General features: G+C 60.1%; 1 protein-coding gene across 3 annotated transcripts in view; it reads right to left on the bottom strand.

The window, feature by feature from the left end:
* Nucleotides 1-13,269, bottom strand: part of LOC122373478 (muscle M-line assembly protein unc-89-like) — a 56,235-nt gene that overhangs the window by 26,070 nt on the left and 16,896 nt on the right. For 2 of the 3 annotated variants that reach the window (XM_043351582.1, XM_043351580.1), the window contains exons 4-17: nt 8,832-8,943; nt 8,361-8,496; nt 7,864-7,992; nt 6,408-6,532; nt 5,625-5,816; nt 5,308-5,478; nt 5,004-5,132; nt 4,255-4,377; nt 3,650-3,788; nt 3,196-3,407; nt 1,669-1,845; nt 1,287-1,470; nt 976-1,103; nt 522-649 (exon numbers count right to left, since the gene is read on the bottom strand). In XM_043351582.1, coding sequence (XP_043207517.1) covers nt 522-649; nt 976-1,103; nt 1,287-1,470; nt 1,669-1,845; nt 3,196-3,407; nt 3,650-3,788; nt 4,255-4,377; nt 5,004-5,132; nt 5,308-5,478; nt 5,625-5,816; nt 6,408-6,532; nt 7,864-7,992; nt 8,361-8,496; nt 8,832-8,943 — 2,085 coding nt within the window. Of the gene's footprint in view, nt 1-521; nt 650-975; nt 1,104-1,286; nt 1,471-1,668; nt 1,846-3,195; nt 3,408-3,649; nt 3,858-4,254; nt 4,378-5,003; nt 5,133-5,307; nt 5,479-5,624; nt 5,817-6,407; nt 6,533-7,863; nt 7,993-8,360; nt 8,497-8,831; nt 8,944-13,269 lie in introns of those variants that run through there. The other variant, XM_043351583.1, reaches the window with a different exon arrangement.

Raw genomic sequence — 13,269 nt, forward strand, 5'->3', positions numbered from 1 at the left:
CAGCCGCTCCAGCTCGCCGCCAGCGAACCTAGTGGGAGAAAGAAGAACTATGCGTCAACAATGTCCCTATCGTACTCCTCCAGCCGCTGCAGCTCGCCGCCAGCGAACCTAGTGGGAAAAGGACGAACTACGTGTCAATAATATCCCTATCACACTCTCCAGCCGCTCAAGCTCGCCGCCAGCGAATCTAGTGGGAGAAAGATGAACTATGCGTCAACAATGCTCCTATCGTATTCCTCCAGCCGCTCCAGCTTGCCGCCGGCGAACCTGGTGGGAGAAGGACGAAATATGCGTCAACAATGTCCCTACCGCATCGCTCTAGCCGCTCCAGCTTCGCTAGCTCGCTGCCAGCAGTTAGCAAACCTGGTGGCAAATAGTCAGGTCAACACGGCCCAACTCCCCTTAAAGTGCTACCGCTTGATGAAAGCGACCTCACGGAAAGGCTCGCCTATATGAACACCCACCCGTTCAAGCACTACCCACAAACATTCGTCCTACAGAGGCCGGTAGCGGTGGCCCACCTGAAGAGCTCCTGGAAGGCGCGCCGGCTGGACTCCAGCTCCTGGAGGCGCTGCTGGCAGTCGGCCGGAGCGCTCGGCAGCGGCTCGCTCTGGTACGTGGAGCGCTGCTTCTCAATGCCAGAGTCCAGCTGGTGAGTGAGCAGAGACGGGCGAGGGTGTCAAAGACGAGGTATATGCCGAACAGTGAGGTATATACGGTACATACGGCATAGAATGGTATATTAGGACTGTAGCCTGCCCACTTGTACCATCAAAATGAATATTATGACAACATACAGAAGATGGAAGAGCTCCAGCTTTGCCTGTTAACGGACGTCAATATAGCAGCGATTTTAGCGAAATATACCGTAGATAATTACTAACTCCACTATTTGCAAATCACTGAGATCCTCAAAAGTCGTAATAATGGAGCAGCATTTCCACACAGATGAGGCAATTCACGTCTCGTTCGTACCTCTGCGACGTTTTTGAAGTAGGTCTGCATCATCTGTAGCGTCATCTGGTACTCGGTGGTGACGGTGGTCACGTGATCGCGCTGGCGGCTCAGCTGCTGCGCCAGCCGGTCGGCCTCGCCGCCCGTGTCTGCCGGACATAAGGGAACTGAGGGTAACAGAAAGTGTCACCTGCGGGGGACCACTGGGGGTAACGAGACTGACAGGCGCTGCTGACGGTTGATTAAAGCGGTTGATTAAAAAGAGTGATCTACCCCCCCCCCCCTTTATCACCGCTGTTTTACCGCAGCCGCCCTCGCTCTCCGCTCCGCACCTGCGTCCCGCAGTTTCTCGGCGCTCCTGGCGCGCTGCTCCAGCTCCTGTCTGAGCCGCTCCAGCTGCGGCACGTGCTCCTGCACCGCCTGCTGGCACTGGCTGCCGCGCTCCCGGGCCGGCCGGGGCGGGTCGCGCAGCACAGGGAACAGCTCACCGAGCAGGCGCGAGGCGCTCTCCAGAGTCTGACGGCGGGAGAGACACGGCGCGATTATCAGCGGAGCTAGGGGAGGGACGCTGTCATAAAAGGCGGGACAGCGGGACACACCAGGGCATTATCATCGTCTGAAAAAGAATATCGGTAAATGTCTTCAAATATGACGAGGAGTTCCGCACCCCACCTATCCCTCCCCTCCCAGCCCTCTCTCCCGTTCCGCCCGCACCTGTTTGGAGTCCCGCGCGCACGTCTCCCAGTCGCGCTGCAGCTGGCGCGCCGTGCTCATACTCAGCTGGACGCGCTCGTACGTCTCGGTGACCTTCAGCTGGTCGGCGCGCAGGTGCTCCAGGATGGACTCCACGCAGAGGCAGGCGCGCCGCGCGTCCAGGTACGGATCCTTGCACTGGGCAGACAGGGGAGGGCTCGAGGTCAGTTACTGCCAGCCGCGCGTCCAGGCACGGGTCCTTGCACTGGCCAGACAGGGGGAGGGCTCGAGGTCAGTTACTGCCAGCCGCGCGTCCAGGCACGGGTCCTTGCACTGGACAGACAGGGGGAGGGCTCGAGGTCAGTTACTGCCAGCCGCGCGTCCAGGTACGGGTCCTTGCACTGGACAGACAGGGGGAGGGCTCGAGGTCAGTTACTGCCAGCCGCGCGTCCAGGCACGGGTCCTTGCACTGGACAGACAGGGGGAGGGCTCGAGGTCAGTTACTGCCAGCCGCGCGTCCAGGTACGGGTCCTTGCACTGGACAGACAGGGGGAGGGCTCGAGGTCAGTTACTGCCAGCCGCGCGTCCAGGTACGGGTCCTTGCACTGGACAGACAGGGGGAGGGCTCGAGGTCAGTTACTGCCAGCCGCGCGTCCAGGTACGGGTCCTTGCACTGGACAGACAGGGGGAGGGCTCGAGGTCAGTTACTGCCAGCCGCGCGTCCAGGTACGGGTCCTTGCACTGGACAGACAGGGGGAGGGCTCGAGGTCAGTTACTGCCAGCCGCGCGTCCAGGCACGGGTCCTTGCACTGGGCAGACAGGGGGAGGGCTCGAGGTCAGTTACTGCCAGCCGCGCGTTCAGGCACGGGTCCTTGCACTGGACAGACAGGGGGAGGGCTCGAGGTCAGTTACTGCCAGCCGCGCGTCCAGGTACGGGTCCTTGCACTGGACAGACAGGGGGAGGGCTCGAGGTCAGTTACTGCCAGCCGCGCGTTCAGGCACGGGTCCTTGCACTGGACAGACAGGGGGAGGGCTCGAGGTCAGTTACTGCCAGCCGCGCGTCCAGGTACGGGTCCTTGCACTGGACAGACAGGGGGAGGGCTCGAGGTCAGTTACTGCCAGCCGCGCGTCCAGGTACGGGTCCTTGCACTGGACAGACAGGGGGAGGGCTCGAGGTCAGTTACTGCCAGCCGCGCGTCCAGGCACGGGTCCTTGCACTGGGCAGACAGGGGGAGGGCTCGAGGTCAGTTACTGCCAGCCGCGCGTTCAGGCACGGGTCCTTGCACTGGACAGACAGGGGGAGGGCCCGAGGTCAGTTACTGCCAGCCGCGCGTCCAGGTACGGGTCCTTGCACTGGACAGACAGGAAGAGTCAACTCAAAAACAGTCATTCAAAGAGCAGCGTCCAAAGCGTTCGGCGTATTTAAGCAAAATACATACTGCATTGAGCGGAAACATAGCAAACACAGAGCGAGCAGAGAGCACCTAAACCCTTCAATTCTCTCCACTTACACGATACATAATTTCAAGCAAATGACACCGTTCTCACGTTTTGCGCCATGTCGACGAAGGCCTTTCCGGCGTCGGCCAGCTGGTGGTACTGCTGCTGCATGCCTGGCCAGCGGGTCTCCACCAGTGCGATGTCGTCCTCGGTCAGCGGCCGTCCGTCCAGCGCAGCGCGCAGCTCGTCCAGCGTCCGCTGCAGCTGCTCGGCCCGCTGGTGGAACTGGCCGTACGGCCGCAGCACCTCCTGCCGGGAGTCTGGTGACCACAAACACTGACTGTTACACAGGGGAGGGAGGCCCACACCGCCCGCTGGTGGAACTGGCCGTACGGCCGCAGCAGCTCCTGCCGGGGGCCTGGCGACCACAGACACTGACTGTTACACAGGGGAAGGGCGAGCGGGACCGGATATCCGCCGGCACTCTCAAAGTTTCGCGACACCTGTATTTGTTTGTCTGGTATTATGCCGGAAAATAGGTGTGTCTGAGAGCGCCACTCACTGATGATTCTGTAGATGCTGTTCCACTGGGCGCGCATGTCCTCGGCCTTCCGCTGGAGGTCGGCCGCTCTCTCGGCGCCCAGCTGCTCCGACAGGGCCGGTACAGAGTCCAGCAGAGCCTCCATGTCACGGCCGCGGGCCTGGGATACAGGTCAGGTCAGATCAGGTCACACAGAGTCCAGCAGGGCCTCCATGTCACGGCCGCGGGCCTGGAACACAGGTCAGGTCAGACCAGGTCACACAGAGTCCAGCAGGGCCTCCATGTCACGGCCGCGCACCTGAGACAGACAGCAGGTCAGGTCATGTCAGGTCAGGTCAGACCAGGTCACACAGAGTCCAGCAGGGCCTCCATGTCACGGCCGCGCGCCTGGGACACAGGTCAGGTCAGGTCAGGTCATACAGAGTCCAGGAGGGCCTCCATGTCACGGCCGCGCGCCTGGGACACAGGTCAGGTCAGGTCAGGTCAATTCACACGGGGGACCAGATACTAAATGTCGGGTAACATATTAAATAAAAAACGAACTATAAATGGGTGGCGGACGAACCCCCGTCCGTCCGTCTATCCGTTCGTCCGCCCGCTCCAGCGCGCGCCGTTCCGCGACTGACCTCGACGTCGTGCTGCATGTGCTGGTGCAGCTGAGAGAAGGTGTTGGCCGGCTCCAGCGCCTGGCCAGGGTCGGTGTGCGTCCGAAGGAAGGTCTCTGCCTCGCCCACCATCCAGCCGAACAGCTGTCAGAGGAGGAAGGAGCAGGCAGGTCAGAGGGGAGACACGGACACTGACATTAGGTATCGTCACAAAAAACTTGTTTCATATCAGGCTGCAACGCATCGACATTTAGATGGTGGTCTTAGGAATAACGTGTGTTTCTGCCCGACCATATGGGCACACCCTGAGACAACTACCACCGTAGAGTGATGTGAAAGGAGTACCTAACAGCGATGTAACAACACGAGTTTAGCGACTGTCTGACAGGGATCCGACGCGAGTCTAATGCTGATATAACAGATGTCCCTGTCACGGGCCGGCGACTCCCGACTGCCGGGACCGTACCTGGAGGACCCACTGCGGCCGGTCGGCGGCAGGACGGGAGGCACGCGATCGGAGGACAAACGGTCCCCCGACACGCACCGACACCGCTCGGCAATTACCGGGATGAGACCAAATTGGGACGGTTAATGACACTGGGCGGGGGCAACTATGGTATATGGGTCGACCACATGCACACTGCACAGACAATGGACAAACAGAAACGATAGACACAATTGTTAACACGATGTAGTAACAAAAGGAGGTACACATACTATACCAGTGCAGTCGATACACTGGCATCCGAGGCCGACCACTAATAGCTCACCGTGTTGTACTTTTCGAGGAAGTCGTTGTACAGCTGCGTCTGCCGCAGGCTCTCCTCCTTGTGTGCGGTGCAGAGCTGCTCGAGCGCCTCCAGCCGACGCTGCAGCGTCTCCAGACACTCGGACACACCCTGAGGGAGGGAGAGTGGGGTCACATGGGGTCGCCAGTGCGGTATGGGGTGGCATATTGGACTAGAAAAAAGGCACCGACCCGACCACTGACCCTCCCCACTCCCAGCCATCAGGACCAGTGATCAGCGTCTCCCAGCGCAGCACCTAACCGTCCATGCCGTCACCCCGTCCCACCTCTGTTCCGTCGGCGCCGCGGCCGGCCAGGTCCAGCAGCTGGTTACCCAGCCGCGCGGCCGGCTCGCCGGCGGAGCGCAGAGACTCGGCCGTCTGCGCGTGCACCAGCGCCCGCTCGGCGGCCGGCGCGGCGCGCAGCGCCTCCTCCATCCGGTCCAGCTGATCGCAGGCCTGACAGACAGAGACAGCGGGCGGTCAGCAGAGGCAGCGGCACGGTCAGAAGAGGCGGCGGCGACCTCTGTTATTCTGTCCTTTAGCCCGTCTCTCAGCCTTCACTTACTATCCCACACCCTCCCCATTCATTTCCTCGGCCGAACCTTCTGCGCCTGGTCGAAGAACTGGGCGGCGCCGGTGAGCAGGCCGCGCCGCCGCTCGGCCAGCTCCATCAGCTGGCTGCAGATCTCCAGCACGGCGTAGGCGCGGGTGGCCGGCTCGTGGCGGGCGTATGTGTCGGCGCGGACCAGCGCCTCGGCAGAGCGCAGCAGCGCCAGCGCCCGGTCCTGCAGCGCCTGGGAGGGGGAGGGGGAGTCAGTGGGGGAAGGGAGCAGCGCCAGCGCCCGGTCCTGCAGCGCCTGGGAGAGGGAGGGGAGGGGGAGTCAGTGGGGGAAGGGAGCAGCGCCAGCGCCCGGTCCTGCAGCGCCTGGGAGGGGAGGGGAAGAGAGTCAGCGGGGAAGGGAGCAGCGCCAGCGCCCGGTCCTGCAGCGCCTGGGAGGGGGAGGGGGAGTCAGTGGGAGGGAGAGAGAGGGGAGGAGGGAGGTGGTGGGCGGAGTGTGAGGAGAGCATAAACACTCGTACAGTCGAATCGTCCGTCAATCGTCATGGCTTACAGTGTGTGGGATACGATAGAATGAACACAGCCCGAGGGCGGCAAATGGCGACCGAGCTCAGCACTCCATTTATACGGCGCCTAGGCCTGTAAAATACATAACTACACAGGTATCTAAATGAGCATCATACATATTTTCGTCGCAAAAAAGAGATGTATCGGCTGTTGGTCCATTTTCGTGACGGAACTCCACGGCTACTGACGTGGACGACACGTCATGCACATACCACAGGGGGGGGGGGGGCACAGAGGGCGGGCGGCACCGCGGTCCTACCTTGGCCTCCAGTTCGATTTTGGAGTGTTCGTGCAGCAGCAGGTCGGCGGCGTGAGCGGACGCGCCCAGCTGGCAGCCGGCGGCCAGCTGCCTCCTGACCAGCTCTGCCCGCTTCTGGACACCGCCTGGGGACACGGCGCGCCGGTCAGGTCAACAGTGCTGGACGCCATCTGAGGGTACACCGGGCCAACACCTCGACAGGTCGGGTCAACAATACCACCAAAGGAATGTTTCCAATTTCAAACGATAAAAACGTAACTTAGCAGACTCAAATGTTAGCCCGCGCACCGACGGGGGTCTGCGCCAACTTCGCACCGACGGGGGGGGGGGGGCGGATGACCGCCCCCCCCCTGAGATCTCGAAAACGAAGCAAGATAGCGACAAGCGGTAAACGGCATTGGATACACACGGTCAAGATCTACAATTTTTACTAAGGTCATTTTCAGGTCAGGTCAAAGATGACGTCACAGGGGTCGAAAAAAGTCAAAATGGCGGCGCTAGATATGGAGAGAGTTTTTCTCGAATAACTTTCGAATTAGTCAAGATAGGAACAAACTAAGGGCATCATCGTGATCCTCTCGTCAATCCGCATCGAATGATATATATGTTGACCTCGAAAGGTCAAGGTCAAAGGTTGACCTCAGGTCACGTGACCTCGAGGTCATCATGTATATCATTCGATGCGTCTTGACGAGCTGAACACAATGAGACCATCCACGCGTCTGTATCTTGTTCCTGCACGGAGTTATTGGCCAAAAACCTTTGGTGACCTTTGATGACGTCACATGACCTCACAGCTGCCCAACAGCAAAACAGACCTCAAGGTAGTGAAGGTTGATCGTATATGAAGTCATGCATGGTATATGGGGCCATTCCGACCCGTTTTAGTGGTAAAAACAGGGAGTTGATTTTTCCCCCATTGACTTATAATGGGGAGGTCGCGAAATTGACCTGACCTTAGGTCACCGATATCAAAATTCCGAGATATACAAATTGTAGCTTCTAATGACCTAATAACATCCTGCGACTTTCAAAGGCCTCCGACATCTACTGTAGCTCTGGCACGGTGACAAAGTTGCAAAAAAGTGACTTGAGGTTGGGTCATTCAAAGTGACCTGGTGACCTGACCTTAATAGGTAGGAGGTTCAAACTTGCACACCATGTGTAAAATTGATGAGGTAATAGTCATACCAAATTTCGCGGCGTAGCGCCGGTTTTCCCGCTATTCGCGAAAAACCTCAGGGGGGGCGGATATCCCCCCCCCCCCGTCGGTGCGCGGGTTAAGAATTTACTGATAATAATACTGAAACTGATAATCCGGTGCCTCAGAATTCACGGATAACATTTTTTTTTATATATAATATGTACAAATCATATGAGGGGTGGTAAAACAATGAGCGGCAATACCGCGAGGTTAGAGGACGATGGACGGCGATAATATGTAAGAGCGCCCTACCCAGGTCGGTGTAGAGTTGGCAGAGCGCGCGGCACTGGTCCAGAATCGTGCGCCGGTTGTTGAAGAGAACCTCCAGACAGCGGCGTCGGTCGTGCAGTTCCTCCAGCCACCGCTCCACCTGGCTACAGGCTGGACACACAGACACACACACAAACACACGGTCAGACGGGCAGTTCCTCCAGCCACCGCTCCACCTGGCTACAGGCTGCAAACACGAGGAAAAACATGGGTTTGCGAAGCCAATTGTTGTACGTGAGTGAGTACTGCTTCGCTACACACAACCAAAATTTTAAGCATTTATCGAATTCACTAACGCCAGTTCGGCAGGGGAATAAATGTGCCAGCTCGATTGGAAAAAAAAAAATTGGACATAGACTGCATTGCACCCAAGCTTCACTGGTGTATCTGAATGCAACATATGCCTATACGAATTACGAAAGATCGGATGGATTCAAGATCGCGCACGAGCCAGAGGCCCAAAGGACTGGACATCTCACCGGTCTGGACGGTGGTGCGGATCTGGTTCGGTCGGGAGTCGATCGTTCCTCGCAGAGCCAGCTGGCGCAGCTGCTCCAGCAACTGGTTGCCCTCCTGCAGTGTCAGCATCGACGCCTCCAGCATCGCCTTCTTCACCTGCGACATCACATCAGGGCAGTGGCGTCAGGACAGAACATGGGTCAGATTTCAACATGGCGTGCACCACAACCCGCGCTCGTCCATATTCCACTGGCAGATCCAGCTCTCCAGCGCATGGTTTACGTACTTGGGGGGGAGGGGGGGGGGGTAATTATCGCTAGCTTTTGTCTCGCCAGGGCTGTGAGATGCTGGTAGTTAACTCACGTCTGTTAGCTGTTAGAAGGAGGGTAAGAGGCCGGTAACTCAAATCGATCAGCTGTTAGAAGGAGGATGAGAGGCCGGTAACTCGCAGCTGTGAGCTGTTTGATGCGGGTGAGAGGGAGGTAACTCACGTCGGTGAGCTGTTTGATGGCGGCCTGGGCCTCCTCCGAGTCGGACGGAATTCGGACGTCGCTGAACACCCGCTCCGCCAGGTCCATGCTGTCGCTGAAGTTCCGCGCCCGGCTGCAACAACGAATAAAAACATGTAAACGCTATTGTTGGTGGCATTACATTCTGTTGTGTCGTGAGCCGACTGGCGAGACTTATGCGGTTCTAGGCAGGTTTATTCTTGGCTGCGCAATCCACGATCACACGTTTACACGGATCCTACCCGGACCGTGCCGGGGGCGGCGCGCGACTTCCCTCCCCCACGTGCTGCCATCTACGCGGGCACGGTAACAATGCTGCCAAAGCAGGGGGATTTCTACCGGCGGAGGGAGTCCTGTTAACATTAACGGGCGACGCCACCACACCTTACCCTCCTTAATTAAAATGGGTGTAACCACATCAGCGTTCGGGCCTGTAACTAAACAAAGCGTTAATCCCGCCGGCGTACGAAAACACAACCCCAAAAGATCAAACATCGACATCGACCTTAACAAACAGTTGCTTTACGCCAGTTTCCCCGACGCATCGCCCTCCTTAAAATCGAACGGCCGGCACCATGCGAAGATGTAACGAACATCTCAGAGTGCAACGACAATAAAAAAAATCCAGCTTCTCAAGACACCGGGGAGTCATGGTGTGGAAACAAAAGATCGCTGCCCCTCACCTATTCGTGGCCGTAAGGTTACAGAGAATCACTCAAAGATTGGCTCACAGTATCCGACCTGTTCGTTTCAGTCACAGTTCCGTTATAAGTCGGCGGGTTGCCTTCCGGCGCCTGCCGGACCGGCGGCCGCCGCGTGTGCTGGTCCCAGCTCCGGCGTTCACTGCTTGTGTGCCAGCAGTTACCGGCTGATCCGCCGCGCCGGCGCCGTCTCCTGTTCCCAGCTGTCTGTCTCTGTCCTCGCCGACTCTGGGCGAGTCTGGCGCCCCGTCTGTTTCCGGCCGACCAGTGGTGTCGGCGCTGCTGCCGGCGTCCGTACCGGGTCTACCGTCTGCAGGAGACCGGCCGGGTGTGCAGGTGCCGCTGGCCGGTACCGGGTCGCTGCCCGTACGGCTGCTGACCGGGACCGTGCCCGTGCCCGGGCTGCTGGTCGCTCCTGAGCCGCCGGCCGCCCCGGTACCGGGCCGCTGCTCGTGACGCTGCTGACCGGGACCGTGTCCGGGCTCCTGGCAGCTCCCGAACCGCTGCCGCTGACCGGTACCACCGACAGCGTCAGGCCCACTGGCCGCGCCGCGTCCGCTGACGATGCCGCCGCCGTGTGTCACGCCCGGCCAGCCGACTGCGCCGGGTCCGGGGACTGCACTGGGATCGACAGGCGTGTCGGGGTCGCGGGGCGCGCCAGCATGACGGAGCTGATCAGCGTGTCGGGACCAAATGGCGCTGCCATCCACGTCGATTTCGTAGGACAGCGGGCCTGTCCGGGCCATGATGACGCCCCGCCTCCACTTGGCAGCGCCGCCGTACGCCCGCGTCCAGACGTGGTCGCCGATCACGAACGGCCTGTCCCGTCCTCCAGCGCTCTGCCACTGCCGGAGTTTCTCCTCCCTCTGCCTCACGCTCACGTCCGGCTTGAGCAGGTCCAGGGTTGTCCGTACGTTTCGCCCGAGGAACATTTCCGCCGGCGACCGGCCCGTAACGGCGTGTGGCGCCGCTCGATACGCCAGCAGGAAACGCTGCAGCCGCTGAGACAGCGTGCCGCCGTCCCTCACCGCAGCTTTTAGCGCGTTTTTGATGGTTTGCACCGCGCGCTCAGCAGCACCATTACTGCTCGGGTGCCAGGGCGCCGTCCGGATGTGACGCACGCCGTTGGACTGGAGAAACTGTTCGAAGGCAGCAGCGGTCAGCTGAGGTCCGTTATCGCTCACAAGCTGTACCGGCAGTCCAAATCTCGCAAATATTTCACGCAGCACGCGCACCGTGTTCTCCGTCGTCGTGTCACGCATCGGCACCGCCTCCACCCACCGCGAATAACTGTCGTACACTATCAGGAAGGACGTTCCCTGAAAGGGTCCCGCAAAGTCAATATGCACGCGGAACCAACAGCTGTCTGTCGGTTCCCACGGATGCAGCTCCGCTCTCGGCGGCGCGCCACGTTTCTCCATACACGCGGCGCAGTCTCGCGCCATCGCCTCGAGCTCTGCGTCCATTTTAGGCCACCAGACATATCTGCGCGCCACTCCCTTCATCTTGGCGCTGCCGAGATGGCCTTCATGCAGCTCGTCCAACACCTGCCGCCGGAGGCACTGGGGAATCACTGTGCGGCCACCCCAGAGCAGGCAGCCCATGTCCGTGGATAGCTCCTCCCGTCGCCGTTGGAACGGGGCCAGCTCCGGCTCGACTCGGTCCGGCCAGCCGCTGTGCGTGTAGGTCAAGACACGCGACAGCAGGCGGTCTCGGCGCGTCGCCGTGGCGATCTGTCCGGCCGTGAGCACGGGGGCCACTCCGTCCATGAATAGGAGGTGAGAGCCGCCGCTGTTGTCCTCTTCGGCCTCCGCTGACTCGTCGGCGGGGCGCCCCGGCACCGCCATGCGGGACAGGCTGTCAGCCAGATGCATGTTCTCCGAAGGTCTCAGCTCGACGTCGTACGTGAAGGCTGCGAGCTGCAGTGCGTACCTCTGTAGTCTCGCCGCAGCGAGGGTCGGCAGCTCGCGTTCGGGACAGAGAATACGCGACAGCGCCCTGTTATCCGTGACGAGAGTCCATCGTCGGCCATAGAGGAACTGCCCGAACCGTTTGACGGCGAATGACACCGCCAGAGCCTCCTTTTCCACCATCGGGTACTTCCTCTCGGTGCCGGTGAGTGTGCGGGAGGCGTACATTATTGGGCGCTCCAGTCCTTCGCCGTCGGGCTGTGTCAGTACTGCTCCCACTCCGACCTCGCTGCTGTCCGTTACCAGCTTGAGCGGCGCCTCCGGCTCGTACCGCTTGAGTACCGTGTCTCCTGCCAGGAGCTGTCTGACCTGAGTCAGCGCGCGTCGACATTCGCCGCTCCATTCCCACGGCACCCCTTTCTGCAGCAGGCGGTAGAGCGGCGCCAGCAGCGTCGACAGGTTGGGTAGCAGCCGCTGATAGTAGGTGATACTACCCAGGATGCTGCGCAGCGCCTTGACGTCCTTGGGGTCCGGCATGTCCAGCACGGCTTGGACCTTGTCCTTCACCGGCCGCAGTCCGTTCGCCGATATGCACCAGCCGAGATACTGCACTTCATCGAGTCCCAGGCGGCACTTTTCTCGCTTCAGTTTGACCCCGTGCTGCTCCAGGCGAGCCAGCACTCGGTCGAGCCGCTGCGCCAGCTCCACCCGGTCGGCGCCTGCGATGAGCAGGTCATCCTGGTACGCCACGCAGCCGTCAATTCCATCCAGGATATGATCAATCGCTGATTGGAAAATTGAGCTGCACGCCGAGATCCCGAACGGCAGAGCGAGCATTCGGTACCTTCCTCGGTGCGTGACCACGGTCGTCATGTCACGCGACTCCTCTTCGAGCTCCAGCTGTAGGAACGCGTCCTTAAGGTCGAGTTTACAGAACTGCTGTCCTCTGACGTTCGCGAAGATGTCCTCCGGCGTTGGCGTCGGGTGCGTGGCCATCTGCAGTTGCGGATTTACCGTCAGGCGGTAGTCTCCGCACAAACGTATGCCTCCATCAGCACGCGGGACTGTCACCAGCGGAGTGCCCCATCCCAGGGCGTCGTTTGGTCCGATTTTCTCCGCTATACCGGCTTCCACCCACCGGTCCAGCTCCCGCTCCACGGCTGGTTTGAGCGCGTAGGGAGGCAGACGTACCGGCCTCGACACAGGCTGCGCGTCGGGTTTAAGGACCAGGTGCGCCTTGGTCCCTTTGATCCGCCCCGGGCGGCCATCGAACACAGGCGCGTGCCGATCACAGACCGCCTGCAGATCTGCGGCCATGCCGCCCGGTCCGACGGTCAGTACCTACTGCAGCCTCGCCACTCGCGCTGATGTTCAGGGCCGACATCCAGTCGCGGCCCAGCAGCCGTCTCTCGCCGGGATCCTCGTCGCCAAGTGTTGTGTCGTGAGCCGACTGGCGAGACTTATGCGGTTCTAGGCAGGTTTATTCTTGGCTGCGCAATCCACGATCACACGTTTACACGGATCCTACCCGGACCGTGCCGGGGGCGGCGCGCGACTTCCCTCCCCCACGTGCTGCCATCTACGCGGGCACGGTAACAATGCTGCCAAAGCAGGGGGATTTCTACCGGCGGAGGGAGTCCTGTTAACATTAACGGGCGACGCCACCACACATTCAGTAAATGTAAACTTATTAACGTTTTCAAATTGCAGGGATACCGTCTGCTCAAAAGACGTAGGGCAGGACTCCTAAAAATATAGCACTGTCAGTTTGTAGGATACCTACATTGACACCTCGCATACAACACAAAC

This window comes from Amphibalanus amphitrite, unplaced genomic scaffold (assembly GCF_019059575.1).
Source record: "Amphibalanus amphitrite isolate SeventyFive unplaced genomic scaffold, NRLGWU_Aamphi_draft 001502F_arrow, whole genome shotgun sequence".
NCBI classification, from domain to species: Eukaryota; Metazoa; Arthropoda; class Thecostraca; order Balanomorpha; family Balanidae; genus Amphibalanus; species Amphibalanus amphitrite.